The sequence below is a fragment of the Crinia signifera genome, chromosome 2 (assembly GCF_055691185.1).
Source record: "Crinia signifera chromosome 2, ASM5569118v1, whole genome shotgun sequence".
Lineage (NCBI taxonomy): Eukaryota > Metazoa > Chordata > Amphibia > Anura > Myobatrachidae > Crinia > Crinia signifera.
The window spans coordinates 252,224,168-252,247,898 of record NC_139218.1 but is presented as its reverse complement, the minus strand read 5'-3'; the positions used below and the strand labels follow the sequence as shown (position 1 = coordinate 252,247,898).

The window sequence follows — 23,731 nt, the reverse complement described above, 5'->3', positions numbered from 1 at the left end:
TGGTTTTGCCAAGGTGTAAAGTTACTTTCTTTTTTACTTGGCTTCGAAATCGGAATCAGTCCAAGTGGCTGATTTTTTTGTGCCATCTCAGAGTATTCTGAGAAAGGAATATGCGTGCCTCTTGAAGTTCGCTGTGACCAAACATCAGGCCCAAAGGTGTGTAACCCACTGTGCTATGTGATCTAGTGTAATCGCGCGCACACATGATTTGATTCCGCAGGGTTCCGGCATCAGGGGGAGGGGGGTGAAATCGCGCATTGAGCAGCATGGCCCTCGTTACAAGATAACAGAAACAGTCTATTTCTACTTTTGATTCCGACACCGCACATCGCGGATGCGGCTAAACACAGTATAAATATATCCCTTGCAGTTACCCATTGACCAAGTTTATAGTGCCTTTACTTTGTGTTTTGACAGTGTAATATTCTTCTATGCAGTTTGCGGCAAGTAATGACAAGTGCAAGGGGGCCCCCGAAGGCTTAACCTGGCACTGCAATTTACAATGCAATTAGCTGCTATTGATTTAAAAAGACTTGCTGTGTCCAGTCATATGGGTATTTATTTTACTATTAAACCCTCAACCATTTGTACCTGTTGCTTTATTACCTGTTGACTGTTTGACTCATGGCATGTTGACTATATTGGGTTGACCTAATGAATGTCTGACTAGGCCACTGTCTATTAATTAACTGTTCTACTCTCATTGCTGATTGTAGGAAGATATTAAATGCCACTATGAAACATTGAAGCTTATGATGTGTATCATTGCTCTTGTAACACATACATGCAAGCAGTGGTCTGTTCTCTGCCAGAAGAATTATAATTGAAACTGTGCTGGGAGCACTGCATCTTCCAACTGACAGGAATTCTTGGCATCAGATCCCTTTTCTCATAGTGGGGCAGATGTATTAAGCCTGGCGAAGAGATAAACTTGAGATAAAGTGGAGATAAATTGGAGGAGATAACGCACCAGCCAATCAGCTGTGTTTGAAATATGACAGTTGGAAGTTGATTGGCTGGTGCGTTATCTCTTTCCAAGTTATCTCAAGTTTATCTCTTCGCAAAGCTTAATACATCTGCCCCACTGGATGAAAGGGTTGGACACCCCAAATAAGCTTTTATGATCAACAGGGACAGGAGATTTGAAGTTAAGTTCTAGCTGACAATCTGCCCCATTAGATAAACAATAGGACAGTAAAATTGGTCTGCATTGTATATCCAGTATGTTATGCATAAGGATATATGCTAAATAAATAATATGTTGTCTATATATATATATATGATATACAGTTCAGGTTGAGATTTTATTTATATTCACTTTTGATTTATTTTGTCTGCACTGAGCTGTAGAGTCACAGTCCAGTGATGTCTCTAAGTGACTACAGATTGATTTCATTTGGGCTGAGATCCTTTTGGCTGCAGAAGTGTAATCTTTTGCAGGGCTAAAATGAACAAGCGCCTGTGACATGTCTTAGGTTAAATAGGGTTGAAATTGTGTAAATATATGCACACATAACAAGCTTTACATATTTGGAAAGCATTTTCAAAGTTCGTTTATATACAAGAGTATTTAAAGTGTGCAAGGGTCATGTTCTGCCTTCACTTTACAAACTTGTTTGATTTCAGTCACTCCTGTTAGCACAGAACAGTGTTTCTCAACCTCCTTCCTTATGGAACCCTAACAATACGCATTTCCATGGTATTCTCAGGAATAATGTAGATCTCTTGTGTTAGCGAATTAACATACATACCTGATTCAGGAAACCATGTACAGTTCTGGTTCCATGAGGATTTGGTTTGAGAGACACCGGTATAGAGTGATGGCATCACCGATGAATTATGCACATACATAAATATCTGCTTCAAAACTAATTGTTAGCAGCACATGTAAATTAAAGTGTTGGAATTTGACATTCGTTATGGCTTTAGAAAAAAATATATTTGGTACTTTTAGCTCCATACATATGTAGAGGAATGAAGAGACGGGAAACAAGAATACAAACATATTTGTACAAGCAACTACAGATCCACCATCGCATTCGCTCATTTGTGAGTCGAGTCACTATGGCCTCATCTCTCACTGCATGATGTCATGATTTCTGCCACTGTACAGCATGGTCAGATGATGTGGATCACCACACACAGCCCATCCCTCCCAATGTGCCTTGGACTTTCCTTCCAGGATTTCCCAAGACCAAAAAGCTAAACCAATATTAGCTAACAGTTTTGTAACACAAGATATATTTTTATAGAACAGTATACCAATTCCATCATAACATAATGTATACTGTATATAAAGGAAGAATCATTCCCATCGAGAACTTCCCATGCTGTAAACAGCAGTCGGACAGATGACCCCAATTACCCTGTATACACAGCCTCTTAATACAGGTTCTTTCCAGGACAAACCCTGCAAGCTAACCAGGTTAGATTCCTGGGGGACTGCATCCGGATTAACTGTTTATCACTGAGCTAAGACCCGGGTTATCATGTCAATATCCAGGGATTCAGTGACAATGAAAAAGGAGGAGTATTACTAAACAATGAATATCCAAGTACTTCAGATGGTGTTAACCACTCTATTCCTATGGGGGATCGCTAAAAGGGATATGCCGGTAACTTTCTTATTGTAAACCTCTTCCTTGAGAGAGGCGCCTATCCAGAGCCGAATTTCCCATTAGGCAGGTGAGGCACGTCCCTAGGGGCAGCACATGTTTGGAGGCGGCACTTGGATGCCTGTGATAGTACTGTCAGCCCAAAATGTACCAATAACTGCAAAATATCCACTGTACTGTACTATATTCCATCTTAAATAGAGTGTAAATGGATGGGACACAGATACTGCCCCTGTAAACTGTCCTACTTAGTAAATATGTATTCATAATAAAATAACATGTCACTGTTAGTGGTTTTTTTATAAACCCACTACATTGGCTATTATCAAATGAGGGCTTGTAAGTAAACAATAAAAAATAATACAATTAGGTGTGTGTGTGTGGGGGGGGAGTGAACATTATTGGTGTGCCTAGGGGTACCCTCATCCCTAAATCCGCCCCTGCGCCTATCCCCTTATTGATGCAGATAGGAAGGTACCCTTGTATTACCTGGACACAACATACCTTAATCTAGTTATGGTTATACATCTATTTTTTTAGGCAATGATGTAAGAAATAATGACAAGATCCAGGGCACTAATAGTTATCAGAGGTATACTGTATAGTATGGTGCTCCAATCAATCAGTATAGAAAAACATGATGATTCCAGATCTTTATTTTAATCTGTTTTAAAAAATGGTATACATTTTTGAAACTTTTTTCCACTATTTTAGATTTTTATAGTGAGAATCGGACTGTGAATGGAAGTTATTTATGTAATTTCTTATTGATGAAATGTGTTCTGCTGGTCTTACTACTGCCATCAATGTTAAACAGACTATAAATATACCAAAATTATATTTGTTTTTAATAGGGCAGTCATAATGTGTGGCTTAATTCAACCACACAAGGTTGCCTGTCAAGATCTACACAAGTGTTGCAAAGCTTTTTTCCCGTAGTCCAAAGAAAATATTTCACCTTTACACGTTTGCTACACTAACATTGGGCCTTATTCTAGTTCACTCTGACAAAATCCTTCTTAGATGGACAAAACCATGTGCACTGCAGGTGGGGCAGATGTAAAATGTGCAAAAATAATTAGATTTGGGTGAGATATTTTGTTTCTATGCAGGGTAAATACTGGCTGCTTTATTTTTACACTGCAATATAGATCTCACTTTGAAGTAAAACCCCACCCAAATCTAATTCTCTCTGCACAAGTAACATCTGCCCCCCACAGTGCACATGGTTTTGTCCATCTAAGAAGGATTTTGTCAGAAAGAGTGAACTAGAATAAGGGCCATTGTCTCCAAAGGATTAATCTGGTGCTAGGTTTAGTTCAAAAAGAGTAATTTTATTCTGGCTAAACTTGTCATCTCATACGTTCCAGCAAAGTGAAACATTCTTGGCTCTGGGAAGAAATGATTAAAGGCAACATATACTTTTTCTTAAAGAAATATGGATTAGAAGATTTAGAATGTGTAATACAAAATAATGAGATAAACAAGCAAGGCAAGTGATGTTTCTCTAGGAACCCATCTACCTCTGGCTCTAGTATTCTTGTGGTAGGTGGGATACTGCCAATACCTTGCTCCCAGTCAGATGTACAGTGTTCCCTTTTGGTCTAGTAGCTGTAATGCATTGAGGAGACTGTCCTCTCTTGGAAGCTGGTGTGTCCCTCTGTTATTGTAGAGTCTGTTTCAGCAATGTAAACATTTCTTATACACATCTTGAATAGGTGTGGCAAGCAGAAGATTCTATCAGAATGTCATTCAATTACCCCCAATATGCTGCTAGACACCCTTCCTCTACACATACTGCAAAATATTTCAAGAGCGCAAGGAAGGACCATCAGCGCTTGCTCGAAATTTGGGGGTGTGACCTGGCGGCAATGGGGGCATTACCTACACATTGCATCACTCTCATGAGCCGACGCCCCTGCTTTGCTGCTGTAGGGGCATGGTCAGCAGCTCTGTGAGCTGCTGGCCATGCTCCCAGCCCCTCCTGTCTGTGGGAATAAACACTGTACAGCGGGTGACGGACTCCCAACTGCCCTCCCACAGGCCACTGCTGGCCCTGGGTGGGATGTGCTAATCTCCCCAAAAAATGTTGGGACGTTCCCACGAAAAATCGGGACAGTTGGGAGGTATGTGTGTGTATGTGTTATATATATATATATATATATATATATATATATATATATATATATATATATATATATATATAAGCAAGATAGAAACAGCACTCCCTCGGTCTTCCACATGAAGAAATAACCAGCCAGACACACTGGGCGGTATTCAATGAGAATACCTGCGAGGTGCAGTGAATCCTTTTTAGGATTCGCTGCACATTCGCCTCGTTCCGGAGCCGGCGGGCTCCGGTATTCAACGTGTCAGGGGCTCGCTGCCCCTGACTGGTGAATATGAGCTCCTGCGGCGATTGCCGCAGGGAGCCTGAGAACAGTGGCAGGCAAAGAGATGGAAGTCTCTCTGCCTGCCCCAGAACTTTGTGGGGGGTAGGTGGGCTCCCCGGGTGCCAGGCAGCACAGGCTGCCCCCCGGGGGTGCAAGCAGGGGACCGTATATTCACTATACCCGATCGTAACGATCGGGTGCAGTGAATATATGAATATGTAATGAGCGGCTCGGCTCCGGCGCCCCCTGCTGGCTGCTGTGTAAAAAAAATATATATATATATATATTTTTTAAAATTAAATATATATTCATGTGCTTACAGCACATGAATAAAAATAGCATGCCCCTCCTCAGAATAAAATTCCTGATTTTTTGACACCAAATGTAAAAAACAAAACACTTTATTTTAAAAGTTCACATTCCACTTCACCATAAAAAGATAGCGATTGCTACTCGGTGAATCATGGTGAAAAAAACCTTGAAATGTATTCGCCATGTGGTCATTAAATAGGGTGATTCACCGTTTTAGTCAGAAATTCGCCAAACAGCACAAATTCGCCATAAAAACATGGCGAATCAGGCTCATTGAATACCGCCCACTGTATGGAAGGTGCTAACGTTTCGGGGTTTGACCCCCTTTATCAAAGCAAAAAAACGTGCAAAAAAACGTGCATGCACGTTTTTTTGCTTTGATAAAGGGGGTCAAACCCCGAAACGTTAGCACCTTCCATACAGTGTGTCTGGCTGGTTATTTCTTCATGTGGAAGACAGAGGGAGTGCTGTTTCTATCTTGCTTACATATTGTATTTTCTGGACACGCACCTCGGCAGCTGTGGCCCTAGGCTTGGAGTGCCGGTCCCACGAAGAGGATATATATATATATATATATACTGTGAATACATCTATACATGTATAACGGTTTGGTTTTGCAGATCCTTTGTGATGCACCTATAAACTGAATGAATACAATAAAACAACTAGTTTTCCAGCCCATAAATTTAAAATTACAGAAGACCATAGCAGTAATGTTAGCACCAGCGGCTGTGCATGTTCCAAAGGAGCATCGCTTGAATTCAACTCCCAGATGTGAGGATCAGTGTTAACCTTTATTATATGGGATACTGAATGCAATGCTCAGTCAGTCTTTGCGGTTATATTTTGGTGAACAGAGCATCAATTTTTATCAACATTAATATAGAACCACCAGTCCCATACAGAAAATACATGTTGCCCACATCAGTTTCTGTCCCACTGGAGCTTACAATTTAAAGTACAGTTCAAAGGCCTGATTCTAGGTTGCACCCAGATCCTTATGTAGCTGCAAAAGAATGCAACTACTGTATACTATAGTCTTGCAGGGTTGACAGCCGAACTCTGAGTTTTTTTCTATGGAATAATCATTTACAAGGCATGGTTTTAATACAGGGTGTGACCCTTTAAAAATTATATTAGGAGGGGGATTCAGCCACAGAAGCAATATTGATGGCTTTCAATTAACTGATTAAAACTGGCAGGGGATGAGAGGGGCCCCCTTGGGTGCAGGAGCCCGGCGGCAGTTGACACCATTACTCCACTGTATCAGCATGTGTTTGGAGTGTGATTAGAAAGTAACACGAGGAAACTTCACACAGACAGGACCGTAGTCTGGAATTGAACTTGTGACTGCAGTGCTGTGAGTTGGAGATGCCATACGCTGTGCTGCCCACAGATATAAGCAATGTAGCACAGAGTTTGTCTGAAGTTATGACAAAAGCATTTCCCATCATATTTTTGTTTGGTGCTTAAATAAAAGTGTATTACACCGTTACAAAAGCATGCTGTTATTGCTGGGTGTGTATGGATAAAATATACATATACCAAACATAAAACATAAATACCTGGACTATGTTCGGTTGGAAGAGGTGCAGATGTGGATCTTGTGACATTTTGAAATCCTGTGAAAAATAATTTTGTATAATTAGTGTATTGGATTTGAAATGTGAGGAAAGTACAAAATCCTAATGGTGAATAATGGACATTAGCAGCTCAAAAAGCATAATTGTACTGTAACCAATAGCAACTACCAAATGGTATAGTTTTGTGCCTACCTGTCATTGTTAGCATCAGTTATGTGGCAGTGTACAGTTGTGCTTATGATTGCCCACGTGTTCTATTATTGGCAGCCACTAGCACTGGGTTTGGCTATCACTTTGATCATAAATAATTTGATTTGGTCCTGGACCACCAACCCAAGGCACCCCTGTGACTATCACTGCTCCCCAGGATGCCTAGGCACACAGTTTGAGAACCACTGGTCTAGTACAAAAATGAAGATGCAAGTGGTTGTTTACAGGCTATGTGAAATACTTGTAACATGTTACTAAATAGTCCTTGTTATGTTTCTTATTAAAAGGTAGAATATTGTGTGTACCTTCATATTACTTCCTACAATGACATTTAAATCCAAATTGAGTGGATGGTTTTCCCTGTCACTCTCATATGTTGACATTTAAATTCTTTCTTCTTTCTACACAAATTATTTCAATATTGTTTTCATTGTGATGGAGAGATTTTTATATTATAATAGCACATATTTATTTTGTGAACTTTTTACTGTATAAAAATGGTTTTCCTCTTTTTTTACCTTTAGTAACTTTTAAGGTGGGAACACACTATACAGTTTTTCTTAATGAAATTGTAATGCATATTGTATAATGTGTACTCACTATATCGATAATGATTAGTGCTATTGAGGGTCATTAACTATCACCCCTCTGTCATTGGTACATGCAGTCAAATTATGACTATATCATCAGCAACAGCATGCTCCGTGGCTGCTGAATGATATTGGTCAGTGTTTATGCTCTATGTCATTTGTCCTGAAGTATAGAGCAATACAAGGGAAAATCTTTATCGATATCACCCATAAACAATATCGCATAGTGTGTACACACTTTACATAAATTGCACCAACAAAAACCAAAATCCAAAAACTAGCGCTTTCAAATATAGGGATGACAAATATGTTTACTTCATACAAGTCAAGGTATACGAGTATGCACTATCAGGGCCTGATTAAGGGTTCAAGGTGTCCTAGGCAAATGCACATGTAGTTCCCCTTGTAATGCTGTTAAACACACGTGGATGGGGACTCATTCATACTGCCATTGCGCACATAACAATGTTTTATACAACTGGCATGTACAGATGGGGCTGTTGGCATGCCATCTGCTGAGATCCGGGCACGATCATCTCACACGTTCTTGCATCCACTGCAGATAATGGGGTGTGCGAGCGTCGCCGACGTGCGTTGTGCCCCATTCGGCAGATGGTGATTGGCACACTGGGAACCCCTCTGATGAGAGCGACTCCATCTGTATGATCTAATGCTTGTGGCTTTAAGCTGACCAGCTGGCAATGCAAAGGCTGCAGCCTAATCAGGCTATTGGTTGATCAGGCACTGGGCACTATAGTTTTATACAATGCGGTCTCGGCACATAGGTATAAAGAATCCATGTACAGCTGGATAAGGTAAAACGGATGTTATTGGAAAGACTGATATCAGGGATCTGGAGCCATTTTGGGATTACTGGAAGTCCTAGTTCATGCGTTTTTGCATGGGTGCGTGTATTAAGCTCATTGTAGATAGAGTGCCAGTCAGAAACAATGACATAATAAATAATTATAAAGCTGTGACTGGATTAGGTTTCCGAACAAACCTTTAATTTCATAAACACCCCATTCTGGCCGCAAATATTTTTTTTGCTGTATGCAGTTCCAAAAACAAAAAAGCCTGACTGACCACATCTATGCATGCATAATACTGGAACCTGAATTGTCTACCTACATTGGGGGGGAGATCGCACAGGTCCGAATTCGCTACCCCAGCTGATTGTTGGGATTTGTGCATATGCAAATATGGGCATGTGCAAACCCCCAGAGAGAGAACCTTCAGCACGTTTTACACTTACTGGGGCATTCCCTCACTGATGGGCGGAAAGGGAGCAGGCAGGAGCGGAAGCAGAGGACCACCTAGCATTTTATGAGCGTGTCCATAGAACTGCTGGGCGTACCTCTCCTGCTTCAAACGGGCAACTGACATCGCATGACGTACTTGCCCCCATTTCGGCCATCTCCGTCCAGGATAAAAGTAAGTATAGACTTATTTGTATCCTTGAAATTAGGACAAATTATTAGATGGTGAGCGACCATCAAATGATTTTTCCTCTGTGCGGCCGCATGCGAGCGGATGTGTATGCGTACACATCTGCTCGCATGCTAGTGCAGGGATTTGCTCAGCGTGATGGGGTGTGTGTGTGCTTTGGACGGAGCGGCATACACTGCCTAGCCAACAGGTCTGAACAGACCCATTGTTTGATGGAACAGTTTTTGAAAGTTTGATTATGTAAACAGCACTCAGAGGTTCTATTTACAGTGACAGTAACGTCCTATCCGCTCTACGGCGGCCCATCAGCATGAAGACTAAAACTAGATCATATAACCAACCATCTCTTGTTAATATAGCCAACATGTCTACTGTATTTGCAACAAATTAAAAAGATTGTGTTAACTTGAAAATGATATTTCAAATGTTCCTTTTTCTAAGATATTTACAATATTTAAAACTACTGCTATTTATTAAGTAACTTTGCTTATGCCTTATAGGTTTACCATACATTTTTATTGTACACATATATTGTGCTTATGATATAATGTAGTTAATCATTTATTATCTATATGAATTCTGTGAACTGCAGACATTACCTTGCTTAACCACATATACTGGAATGAGTGTCTTTGTGTCTTCCGAGGCATACTAAAAACATAAATAAAGCAACATATGCATTATGATCAGAGTATATAAAAAGTGTCAGGTTCTACATTCATTTTCAGAATTCCTAACAGCTGGGAAGGTTGGAAGGATTTAAAAGCACTTGTTAGTGCTATAGATTTAAAACTACAACTGGTTGGTCTCACAAATCCATTACGGTTTACAGATTGGTGGCCATAGTGAACATTTTCTTACTTTAGTTGGGTATTAATAATACCCATCCCAGTGTTTAAAGCAAACAAAAACAACATCATTTTCAAACTCTGAAGGTCCCAAATGTCAAATCCCAACATAGATCTGGACAGTGAAGAGAATAGTTACTGCCATATTTATAGGTCACAGTCCTTACTATATAACGTCAAATTGGATTTGGTTTAATAGTTGTATACATATACTGTATATTTAATTGCATTCTCATTTTTTGCCCTAGTTTATCCACCTTGATTCACTGGGGAAAATAGGGTTAGAAAAATTACATATACTGTACAACACATTTTTAATGTGTACAAGTTTAACTAAATGTCTAATTTATAAAAGAAAATGTCACATAATGGAGCCTATGGTTCTCCAATCTTATTTATATAGGGACAAATAGCATTTAGGTAGCCTGGTAACTTTTGCTGTCCAGAGGCAAAATAGGGCCAATCAGTCAAAAAGAGACACTTACCACTTGGATCTAAAAAAATAGATCCGACTTCTACCAAATGCTTTTTTAAAGTTAACAACTATGGGGTATTCAATCCTGGCCACTATTTTAGCCGATGGAAATAACTGCCCCGCCTATTCAATGCCATTACCGCATTGAAGTCAGATTCAGACAAAACAGATCCGACTGCAAAACAAGTAGGATCTGTCTTGTTGAAAATCGCTGCGGATTGTCAAATTCACAGCCGTTTGTCGACAAGCTGCAGCCATTTTCTGTCAATTTGTGGAGTTTTCAACACTAAACAGCTGGAAAACTGAATTTCGGCTGTCGAATTGCTGTTGAACGGAACGAAAATGGCCATGATTCCAAAGGTTGGGACATTCTGGCAGTTGGAATCCTGGATTGAATACCCCCATAAAGGACTTGGGACCTATGTAGAGTGGTCAGCAACTAACCACATACACTGGAAGATAGCAGTGACCGTCTGCCAAGTAGTCTACAGACCTGATGACATAATAATGGAGATTTGTGCAGGAAATGGATACATTGAAAGGGGAGATGTAGCAAGCCTTGGACAGAAAAGTTGCCATAGCAACTTATCAGCTTATGTCATTTATCTAGCACAGTATTTGAAATGACAAATACTATATGGTTTCATTTCAAGTGAATTTAAAAGAATTTATGAATACGGTGGATAAATACAGTGTTAAGCAATTCATTTATGGTATACAATTGTCACCATTGGATAATAATGGCTAAGATCATCAGATAAATGAAATGAAATGCAGAAATCTGATCAAACGCAACAGAGCGAACCCAGTTGAGCTAAATGAAAAACAATTAGGTGTTTGATAGGACGCATACTTGGGATTCGGATGAACGCCATCACTCCACTAACCTGCCCTTGGCCTGATAGTTCCAACCCTCTTTAATGAAACAATATTTCTGTGATGTCGCTTCACAACAACGAAATATATTTAACAACGAAAAGATTGTTTCAATTAACTGCAGATCTCCGCTGTTTTGTTTAACATAACAAACAAACCGATAGAATCACACATCTTTGTTTTACAGACAATCCTTTTTTTTATTCTATCACACACCAAAGCAAAATAACATCCGCTTCCAGACCTTTTGTGCACATTATGTGCAGGGTTGCACAGTTTATAGGAGAGATCTACAATTATACATAATCGACCCAGTGTAAAGCCAAAAAATCTAGCTGAAAACAAATCCTTCCATCAGTCATTGAATGGCTTATTTTACTATGTAGAATTGCCTTGGGAGGAGAGACATGGTGCTTTCCAATTCTGCACTTAGTAACACAAGGAACAGGAATTTAGACTAGTCAGGTCTGGCCACCAGAGCAGTGTTATTTTGGTCAAATCATTTAATCCTTTTGTGCTTCACGTAGCTGTACTGTAATAAAGTAATTATAGAAGCATGACTCCCAGTTATGGAGGCTTTCATGTGGGTCATATTTGTAATAGAAGTCTTGAGACCTTACATGTAATCTCAACTATTAGAAATCTAGTTCATTACAAAACCTACAAATCGTACTCTGTTATTTTAGATAAGCTGCAAATGAGATTGTATAATGACGAAACACCCAATGACCATATTTACCAAATCACTGTCTACTCTAGATTCACAGCAGTATTCATTCCTTGCCACATGGGGTCATCAGTATCCCTGTGCAATCCGACTGCTTATAGTCAGGCATTAGGTAATTGTCTAATCCCCAGCATGGATACACCAGACTCTTGACTATTTTATCTATGGCAGTGGTTCCCAAACTGTGTGACCCGGCACCCTGGGGTGCCTCGGAGCACTTGCAGGGGTGCCCTGGGATGGTGGTTCAGGATTTATGGTGAATGTAGTAGGGAATTCCAGTGCTTGTGGCTTCCAATCATAAAATATGTAAACAAACAGAAATAAACCCTGTCCCTCACTACATAACTGGACCTAATATAAATACAATTTATTTATTTTAACATTTTTTTTGAAAGTACTCATTAAGAGATTTTTGTCCTAGGGGTGCGAAGAAAATTGTTATACTCTAGGGAGCAGTGATTCAAAACAAGTTTGGGAGCCCCTGATCGAGGGCTTTGTGGTCCAACAGAATGCTCTCCGCACTTTAGTGCTGCTGTGAGCACGATGTGTCGTAAAGCAGTCAAACAGGGTATGGGCCAACCCAATTTAGGTCGATATGCATGGGGACCTGAAATAGGCCAACATGGGTAATGTCGACAGGGTTGGAAGGTCAACACAAGCAATAGGTCAACAATGGGAAGGTCAAAAATCAAAAGGTCAACACGCAGTTTTCAAATTTTTGTACCTGAATTTCAACACAGTTGATATGGACACCACCTAAGTGTACTGCGTGTGCTCACCATGCCTCTGGTACGGTGCCTCGCTGTGCTCCACACACTATTTTATCCCCCAACATGCCATAATGGGGGGTGAGGTATGAAAGTGGTGGTAAGGCATGAAATACCGCCTGTAGGCACATGTCGGCCTTTTCAGTCTCGTCCTTCACATTGACTACCTAATGCTTGGGTCAGCCTTCTGACCTTATCGACCTATTATAGGTGATGACCTGAGCCTTGTCAACCTTCAGCGGTTGACAGCAATGCATGTCAACCTTATCCGGTCAAACTGCTGTCTACCCACCAGAACCTTTTGTGGTAGACTTGCTCTATGGGTCAGCAAACAAAACTATGCAAGCCAGCACTACTGTAAGTACATCATACAGCCAGACATGCACTGCAAATTCATCAAGGGTGATCAAATTCCCCTCTGTACATTTTATTATCCAGTACTTTATTTGTCTCTGACACTATTAATGTAAACTGGGTTCCCACAGACCAGCATGTCATCATATGGTTGTTAGGAGTCTTATTTTGCATTCCATGGAGGCAGGTACAATATACAATGATAATGTATTTACAGTTTCTTATAAACTGTAAATGGTGAATTATAGTAAAATAAGCACATTAGCTGCCAGTGCATCACAAGATACACACAGTTCTTTATATGCTCGTTTCTGTTGAGTAAGGTACATGTATTTAAACTGTAGCCCATGTAGCATATAGCAGGGTTACTGTAACTCTTTGTGCCATTATAAACACACTGACTTATGTCCATTGAACAGACAATAAATCCAAGTAGATAGTAAACTATTGGACAGTACTAATTGAGCCAGGTGCATTTTAAGCCTATAGCTCCCCTATGCAAATGTCCATGGGCCCCCTTCTCTGTGGAAAACATCTGACACCATTGCAAAGCATCACAGAGACACATACAGTGTACCAGAGTGCAGGGCTGTAGAGATCTGGGTCAGGACTGGGTACTTTTGGGGGTGTGGCCTAATAGCCGAAGCCATGGTGCTTTGAAAAAAAAGCATACCTGCACACGGAACTGCAATGGCCCAGTAAGCCGCCCCCCCCCCCCCCAGCCAGATATAAATCCAGGAGGGGAATTCACTGTGATTTCTCCCCCCTACACTTGCACAGGTAAGGGAGCCTTCCTGCTCCCACTGCAGCCCAGCATACAACTGCTAGAGAGGTTTTCTGTGCATGCCCAATAATTCAACTTGTGATATCAGCATCATATTTCCATAGTTTTCAGTGAAATAAAGATGTCTGTGGCAGAATGTACTGTAAGTAACTGAAATGGATGCAGGCTCAGCTGTGTGAACATGAATGCAGCATGTACTGTGCACATAGACCCCTATTGTCACTTTCAAATTGGGCAATTATCCTTAGCATTGTTTATTCACAAACGTGACATATCTGTATGCTTTGGCGTGGTAAAAAGAATGTGGATGAGCTCATGTACGAACACCTACATCAAGTTGCTAAATTAGATAAGAAATGATCGCCAGGGCCCGGGCAAGGTTTCTTGGCACTCTAGTCAAAATATTGGCCTACTGCACCCCCCCCCCCCCCCCCCCCCCACACACACACACCTGCAACCAATTGCCCACCTGCTCACTTCCCAGCTAGCAAGATGTGAGAGGGGAGTCTGCTGTGGAAGGATGCATCTCTGCTAGGGAAATCTTTAATTATGTGATGGGCAGACCCAGTAGTGACCCCTAGGAGAATGCCTAACGGTAGAGCCAGTCATGATGACCACACCATAATACACTGGAAGTTTTAAGAGTTGGCATTAATATATCTCTGATATCGCTGAGATTTTCTTTAAAGGGACATCAGTTACAAAGCATAACCATGCCTTGTAACTTGATTGCCCCTTTAGAAAAGCCTATGAGATTGGCCAGCATCCCACACAGCCATTACATTTGGCAGTGTTGGTGCAATCTTACAAACCAAAGCTAATCAGTTCCTACTGTAGTAAATGTATAGTCTGTATTCTTCCAACACAGGTTCAGTCTTAAAAATGTCTGCCTTCACTGACACTGGGCACATGGTAATGTCATATTGTATACACCAACAATCAAAACACCAGTCACTGGTGTATACCCCAGTACAATAGAAACTTCCAATTCTCTGTACATATGTACAGTACATATGGAACATACTGCAGAAGGTATGGGAAATTACATAGCAAAAAGGCCACAGATTTAAAAAATATTGTTGCCTTAGGCATGTACTGCAAAGTGTACATATGCATATATAGCCTAAAACAGAACAACGCTCCACAATTTTTAAGTACTGAGTACATCAAATACACAGAATATATATTTACAGTCCAATGTACACCATGTAAACAATGCGGATTAACCAGATCAGTATGCACGTATTATAAACTGCTTTGTGGAATGTTAAATGTAACTTAGTTCTTAAAACTGTCAATGCGGGAACTCTCTAAAAGAAAAAAAAGTCCAAGCCAGGAAATCTTAGTTCGGGGGAAAATACATTTTTATTACACAGAAACCAAAATTATAAATCTTGAAACGTTCTTATTACAAATCCTGCAGAAACATCATATTTCTCTACTCATACACTCAATGCTGGGATATTTATTCCACATGTATGCTGCTATGTAAACTGTGGAAATAGCTGGCGTATTTAAAATGAAATAATTAAAACCAAAAAGAACTGCCTGAAAGCGTCCAAATGCTTGAAAACATGAATAAATAAGCAAACACACTCAGGCACAGGATTCCCACACAAACTTGGTTTAGGTTGAGGATGAATGTGGTTGTTTTTTGCCGATCACTTTCATACTCCTGCTGCTTTTTGGTAGGGGACTGGGTATTGCAAGTTTTAACACATATTTGTGTGAAGTTAAACAGTTGGCAATCTGATGCTGATTTTATTTCTACCAGCTATACCCCTATTTATACTGTATTTTTCAACACACCCTGTACGTTACCTTGTCATTTGTTTTTTGTTTGCTGTGTACGGCGCTGCGGACACTTTGCGGCGCCTTATAAATAAATGTACTACTACTACTTGGCATCCGGGGTAGAAGTGGAAATGAAAAGTTGTGGTTTAAGAAATTGCATTTGAATGTAGTTAACTACTAATTATACAGTAAAAACATTCAGAGACATGTCAGTCAACCACCGTATACCAGTCCACTTTGACCATTGATTACTTGTTGTCTAGTTTAAAAAAGTTAAGATTGAAAAACTTTGCCTTAGAATTTACTTACTACTTAAAACTTACATTACCCTTTACTTTCTTGGTTTATGTAATATAGTCATAAAGTTTCTCAATTTGGTAGTAACCACAATACTATTTAGTTACTCACAACAATGCTTCTCAATTGACCATTTGCTCCATAAGGGTATGATTAATAACCCTTCCACCCTTCCATCAAAAACATCTCAAGTTACTTTACAATGATTAATTCAGTATTTTAGTAAATACAAAACTCAAATAGGGATGTTCAAATGTTATAAATAACATAGCATAGTATTAAACATTTAAATGGTGTCTAAATGTGAAATAAACTTTCAACTTATCAATTATATAAATAAGAACTGAAAGATACCATTTAATGATAAAATCTTAACCTATTTGTTAATTAACATTTAGGGGGGTATTCAATGTCTGTCGAGCTCCTTATTTTTGTCGAGCTTTGTTGTTTTCTCGACGAGAGGTTGGTTATTTATGAGGTCGCCTATTCATTGTCTAGTTTTCTCGACTTGTCGAGCAGAGCTCACCTGATTTGGTTTTTGGTTTGTTCGACTGTCGAGTTGCACATAACTCGACTTGTCGAGTTATTTTGGGTAAAATCTGTCGAGATAATTCCTGCATCCTATTCAATGTCAAAGAATTCACCTGACCTCGACTGTTTGAAATCACTCTTCCCTCAAATTTAACTCGACAATTATTTCTGTCGTGACAAGGGAGTTTCTCTTGTTGCATGTTCATAAATTGTGTTAAATGTATATGCAGGATTGTACTAATGTTTGTAGTGCTTATCTTGACTTCTGTCTTTGTGATATTTTGCTAAATATTCCTCTTTTGATTAACTTTACATTTGCTGCATGTTTATATGGTATGCTTTAACCCATTATTCCATTGTCAGCATCAGTTTTCAGCTTGTATTATTACGCATTTGTTTAAATTATTCCATTTGGCATATAAGAAGTATTATCTTTTTTTCTGCTCACCTTTCATGTTCACTGTGCTGCATTTTGCCCATTGAAAGTCTTCTGTATACATGTCTATTTATGTCTACTTCTGGTTTGATCAAACACCAATGTTTAGGTCCCTTGTATCCATGCTGGGGCAGAATTACTCAGGATACAATGTTTGTTTGTTGCCATTCTTTTGTTTACTTCTACAATGCAATGCATTGCAATTTACCTCAGAGCTCTCATTCCTGTACTGAGACTTCAGGGAGATACCAGCATTGTGCAGTCTGCTGATTTGGAAATGGTTTTTATAGGAGAATTTTCATTTTTAACAAGATATCTACTTTTATATTATTGACTATAAAAATGAAGCCTATCTCTGACAATTGCCACTTTCCTCTCTAGGGGAGAACTCGACTTGTCGAGCAGGGAAGAACTCGACTTGTCGAGCTAAATTTTCAGTTAGCAAAATGAGAAAAACAAATGCAAATGCTCGACAATTCTGACTGTTACTGGTGGGATTGAAATTACAGTTTGAATAGGCGAGAACTCGACTTGTCGAGCTAAATATTCATGTCGAGCAAAACGAGAAAAACAAATACTCGACAATTCGGACTGTCACTGGTGGGATTGAATACCCCCCTTAGGCAATGTGTAACTAAAATACCATTAACTTTATCTGTGGTATTTTAAAATAGATCAACCGCCAATGACTTAGAAAGAAGCAGCTACTGTATATATAGTTTTTATTAAAATTAAAGACTTAAGTTTAGCAAAAGCCTTAAACATCAGTCAAAAGAATGTTAATCCAAGATTTCAATATAAAAGTTACAATTTTAATGCTCATATAAGTAAAGAAAACATTAATAAACATCGAAAGTAAATCTGTGGTTAATTTTGCTCTTATGAACACATATCTGCTGCCAATGTTACTTAACATGCTTGTATATTTATACATACCTGTAAAGTGCCTTTTGGAATTTTATATGTATTATCTAGGTTCCCATTTTCTTTACCTTTCGCTGTAAAATACATTTAGAAGAAATTCTTAGCGTCAAATTAAAAAATGTCATTCAACAACTAATTTATCAAAAATTCTCTTGAAAAGAGCAGACTTTGTGTTGGACTGTTGTTTTGTTTGTACATATATCTGTATCTAGAAGCTGCATTCCTGTAAATACTGCATGACTAAACAAAGACTATGGTTTATATTAAATGGTAGACTACTACAAATCCAATGTTTAGAAACAAAAGTACATGTATTCTGGTATCACCCAGTAGAAGGGGAGAAATTGCTTAGTTTTGTAGGTTAATCAATTGTATTGCTCTTATTGGTTTCAACAAAAGGACTTTGTTCCTAAAGTAATTCAACCTAATAATGTTCAAACGCTTGGCTAAATGAATGCCTTGGAAATATTCTTAATGGATTTTGGATCCAAACTGTTCACCAGCAAAAGATATCACATACAGAAGATCATGTCTGGTAAAGGTGTGAAGAAATGACTATATAGCCACTCACGTCTCAGCCTTTAGAATGTGCTCTTAAAATTTCTGGTGCTTCATGTCAATTACTCTTAAAAGCATGTAAAATGACATCACTAATTGAGTTGGAGCAGATCTTTGAGGAGTTCTTACTCGAAGGGAAAGTAAATCGATCCATTTCTTTATTTCCCATTTTGTTAAACAGAAATGGACTTGGTAAGATCCTGTGTATGTATTACTTCTACTATGTCAGTAGCCTGTTGTGTGCAGAGAGATGGAAGTATAATCTCCTGAATATGGAAATAATTTAGGTAGGAAAGTAGGATGAGTTTCTAACACCACTGTCATATAGTCTAGATAATCAAATACTGTTTATTATTAATTATAGACTAATTCCAATGGGTACCAAAAATAGTTCCTGAGTGAAACCACTTATATAAGGGCATCCAAGTAAACATGGACAAAGGTGCCACAAAAGATTTAATAGGAGGACATGTTCTCTTTACTACTTGGAAACAAATCTTAAACATCCTCTGAAGCCCCCCATACACGGTCCGTTCATCGGATCCGTTCTGTACTTAAACAGCACACATCGTATCGGATCGCATCCCTTGTGCATGCATTGTGCATGCACTGCGATCCGATACGATGTTTACCTAGTACAAAAAGTATGTGCAGCACATACTTTTTGTACCGTATTATGTGATGCGCGGGAGAGCGCATCGCATAGTACAGAACGGAGCCGGTCCACAACGGACCGTGTATGGGCTCCTTGATGCTAATCCAGCCTTCTTAAAAAAACTAAGCATGGATACATTAATCTTAGGATCAGTTCAGGGGCGGATTGGGATTTCAAACCAGCCCGGGAAATTTCTCAAAGCAGCCCTTTGGCAGCAGGATCTCACACGCACGCGCTTCCCAGTTTCAGGACGGCGCTGCGGCGGCATCCTGCCCGTCTCCTCTTCATGGAGGCAGGCAGGGATAGGGAGGACGGTGGGGCGGCGAGGGGCACCGTTGAGGCAGCGGGCGGTGGAGCCAGCTCCGTAGCCACGGGGCGTGCGCAAGCGTCTTGTGTGAGCACACCCCTGGCGAGAGCCGGCCGTGGAGAAGGTGGACAGCATTGGACTCTTATTGAACCGAACAAGGGCTCCGGGGACGCCTGGGTATATCAATCTTTGCCTATTTGTCTGCATTTCCTTGTAGACCATTCTATTCGATGAGAGGCTGATGTTTTACACCTCTGTTTTTTTTTGTATATGTTGAATAAATAAGCGGTATTACATTATACCAGCTTTTAAACTTTCTTTTGCATGTACACTAATTTCAATCTGGATGTTTTGAGGACCAGTCGGTGACGTTACCGCCCCCGTACAAGCGATACTGTCTGCTTAACCTGCAGACCATTACAAAGGGTACGAGTCTGAATATCTCAAAGTACCATCTATCTAAATTGTTGTATCAATATTGTATTTTAGAAAAACAGTATTACACTATTGCATGTTTTCTCTCTTTTCATTTTTCGGGTTAAAAAAGTCAGAATGAAAAGGAAAACTATAGGAATTACTCCAATCAGCGCCAAGGATTAAGTTGGTATTTTTTGTCTATATTGTATCTACTGTGTATGGAAGGTGATTCATACATTACCAACCAAATCCCAGGCCGCAGATAGCGCAGGAATCAATTCTCAGAAAATCCATTCGTTTTAAAGGGGGCTGGCAATAGAATCACCAGCCTCTGCCAAGCTGGAGCCTGCTCCATCTGTATTACTGGCTAATAAGCAATCATTGGTCCCCAGTGGTACCTGTAATATATACATTGCTGGCCTATGCCAGCAATGTATATATTACTGGCTAATACTGCTAAACCTTAGTGGTGCCTGTAATAAATACATTGCTGGCCTGTGCCAGCAATGTATATATTACTGGTTAATACTGCTAAACCACATTGGTGCCCAGTGGTGCCTGTAATATATACATTGCTGGCCTATGCCAGCAATGTATATATTACTGGTTATTACTGGTAAACATCATTGGTGCCTGAAATATATACATTGCTGGCCTATGCCAGCAATGTATATATTACTGGTTAATACTGGTAAACATCATTGGTGCCCAGTGGTGCCTGTAATATATACATTGCTGGCCTATGCCAGCAATGTATATATTATTGGTTAATTCTGGTAAACATCATTGGTGCCCAGTGGTGCCCGAAATATATACATTGCTTGCCTATGCCAGCAATGTATATATTAATGGTTAATACTGGTAAACAAACATCATTGGTGCCCAGTGTTGCCTGAAATATATACATTGCTGGCCTATGCCAGCAATGTATATATTACTGGTTAATTCTGGTAAACATCATTGGTGCCCAGTGGTGCCTGAAATATATACATTGCTGGCCTATGCCAGCAATGTATATATTACTGGTTAATACTTGTAAACAAACATCATTGGTGCCCAGTGTTGCCTGAAATATATACATTGCTGGCTTATGCCAGCTGTGTGGCGGGCGGAGGGAGCAGCCTCCGTGTGGAGCAAGCCAGCCCATACACACTAGGCGACTTTCAGCTGAAAATCGCCTAGTGTGTATGCCCCACCAACGCAGCGCAGGCTGAAAGGTGATAGTCTTTCAGTCCGGCTGACCGCCGCGCTCCCTCCCTCCCTCCTCCCCTGCTCTAGATCATACTCTCACCAGCGCCTTCCGCACCGCTCCGTCAGGCTGGCTCCACATCCACACTGGAGGTTGCTCCTCCGCCCGGACACACAGCCTGCTCGCCCCGCCCCCTTGTCCGCACCGCCCCGCTCTGTCACTGACTGTCTGTGGCAAGTTCACTTCAATCCAGCACTGCTGGCGGCCGGCCTGACCTCTGAGTAACCAGGCCGGCCTGACCTCTGAGTAACCAGGCCGGCCGTCAGACATGACAAGCCGGCCCGACAGAGGGTGGATTGGGCCGGCCCAGCGGGATTTATCCCGGTATCCCGGTGGCCCAATCCGCCCCTGGATCAGTTAGAGCAAGGGGGCTTTCTGAAGCCATTGAGTAGAGAATGAAGCGGTTTCATGGATCAGTCAGATCCGTGCAGGCTTCTCAGTGTAAAATTAGGATTACTCAATGCGATCCATAAACAATATCATGTCCTATATAGCTATTGTTTGCATGCAACAGCTTTGAGATCTGTAGCCATGTATACAGTTGAAGGTGCTTTATACTGTTACACACGGTTACCTTGTCCACAGAAGCTATAAATGGGCTTGACATTTCTTTAATTATTATTACTTTAGTGAATGTCCTTGTATATTTGAACATGCCACATTTATTATATTTTGCTAGCAGATTTATGGAGGTAAAGAATTCACATATTGCATATATGATTTGAATGGTAAACTAATGCTTCTCAGTGTAAAAATAGGATTTTTTTTGTAAACAACATGCGGTCCCCCCACCCAGCTATAACCAGCTCTTGGCTTATTGAGATGGTCCTGGTTATAGAAATATTGGGGAGAAAAAAGCTAGGGTACCCTTAGATTTCTATAACCATCACCAGGCTCTTGGCCTGGTCCTGGTTCTCAAAATACAAGGGACAAATGGAGTAGGTCTCCCGAGTATTTTGGAAATCAGCACCAGACTCAAACAGCCAGCGGTGTCATGCCATAGCTGGTGGACTTTTCCATAAGGTCCCCCGACCAAAGCATGATCACCCTGGCCTGTCAGCCCAGGGGGACCCAGCCTGGGAATGCCCCCACCACCCTTGGGCTGTGGGTGGCAGGCTGATAAAAAGTGTGAACATAAGAATAAATGTATTGCGTTCTGGAAGTCTCAGCAAGCCTCCCCGTCATGCAGGGACTTATAGAACTACAAGTTCCAGCATGAGGGACAGTAATGGACCTGCTTGTTCTTGTAGTGACACAACAGAATGAATGCCGGAAAAAAAAACCACACACACACACATTTACACACTATTAAAATTTAATACATACTACATACACACATACATACATACATACATACTCAACTATAGGATCCCCAGTAGGCCTGTTCACTTCTCCAGTAAAATCATTAAGGTACTTGTGAAAAGAAATCATACTCACCATTCCATCCAGTGTAGATCACATCATCTTTGTTCCATATAGGCATCCAGGATTAAAAAAAATAAACTGATTACCTGTCTCCAGCGCACCGAGGAGCCGCACGTGTGTTGACACTGCTCCTCCCTGAGAAATGGAATCCCCCGTGACGTCGGGAGAGTACCGCACCTGATTGTCTCTCTGCGGCTCCATAGAAGCCGTGCAGAGCCAATCAGGCGTTGAGGTCCCCGGATCATGGTAGGACTCCGCTGGCTGTTTGAGCCTGGTGCTAGTTTCCTGGGGACCCCTACTCCTTTTGTAGTTTCCTCAAATATGGGGACCCCTACTCCTTTTGTCCCCAGTGTTTTCAGACCCAGGTCAAGAGCCTGGTGCTAGTTATAGAAATACAGGGGGACCCTAATCCCCCCCCCCCCCTGTATTTCTGCATCCAGGACCGACTCAATGAGCCTGGTTATAGCTGGGCAGGGGTGCAGCACACCATTTAAAAAAAATATTTATTTATTTTTCTATATTATTTTTTACAAAGAGAAGCATTGCACAGATCTGACTGATCTATGTCATGCTGGCAGGTCGTACATATTTTGCTGCCGGAAACTCAGCAGCCAAATACGAAATACTTCACCATTGGAAAATACGAGTCCTGAGAACATGGATGCTTAACAAATTATCCATATTGTCGTATTTTCGGCTGTTCATACAGGGATCAGCCACATTTGGCCGATGTTAGTAAATCCCCCCCCCCCCCTATGTTCCTTCTCTCCTGTCTATCCTCTGACAGAGTACTCTTCTATTCCCTTGAAGCGAAGACCACATCTAAACAATACACTTTCCATTTTCCTACCCATAGGCTGATTTAAAACACGGCCATATTCTCTAAAAGAGTAGTGGTGACAGCTGAAAGACTGGCTACAGCAGTACTTATGTTAGTCACCAAACACCACTTTGAAGTCTCTGGATCTTGAAAATGATACATGCGAGTAAATGTCTCTTGAGATTACATAGACATTTGCCTGACTTTTCCAATTCCTAATTAATGAGATACAAAGAAACCCTGTGCTCTTGGTACATTCTGTCTTTAAGCGGATTGATTTTCAAAAATGTATTAATAGGAAATAGAAAGAGCTGGTGTATAACAAGTCTCAGTAG

At 40.5% G+C, this 23,731-nt stretch overlaps 1 protein-coding gene across 20 annotated transcripts in view; it reads right to left on the bottom strand.

Moving 5' to 3' along the window:
• Positions 1–23,731, bottom strand: part of ABI3BP (ABI family member 3 binding protein) — a 355,065-nt gene that overhangs the window by 161,323 nt on the left and 170,011 nt on the right. For all 20 annotated transcript variants that reach the window (XM_083174266.1, XM_083174276.1, XM_083174271.1 and 17 more), the window contains exons 6-8: positions 17,978–18,039; positions 9,752–9,803; positions 6,886–6,942 (exon numbers count right to left, since the gene is read on the bottom strand). In XM_083174266.1, the coding sequence (XP_083030392.1) occupies positions 6,886–6,942; positions 9,752–9,803; positions 17,978–18,039 (171 nt within the window). The remainder of the gene's footprint in view (positions 1–6,885; positions 6,943–9,751; positions 9,804–17,977; positions 18,040–23,731) is intronic.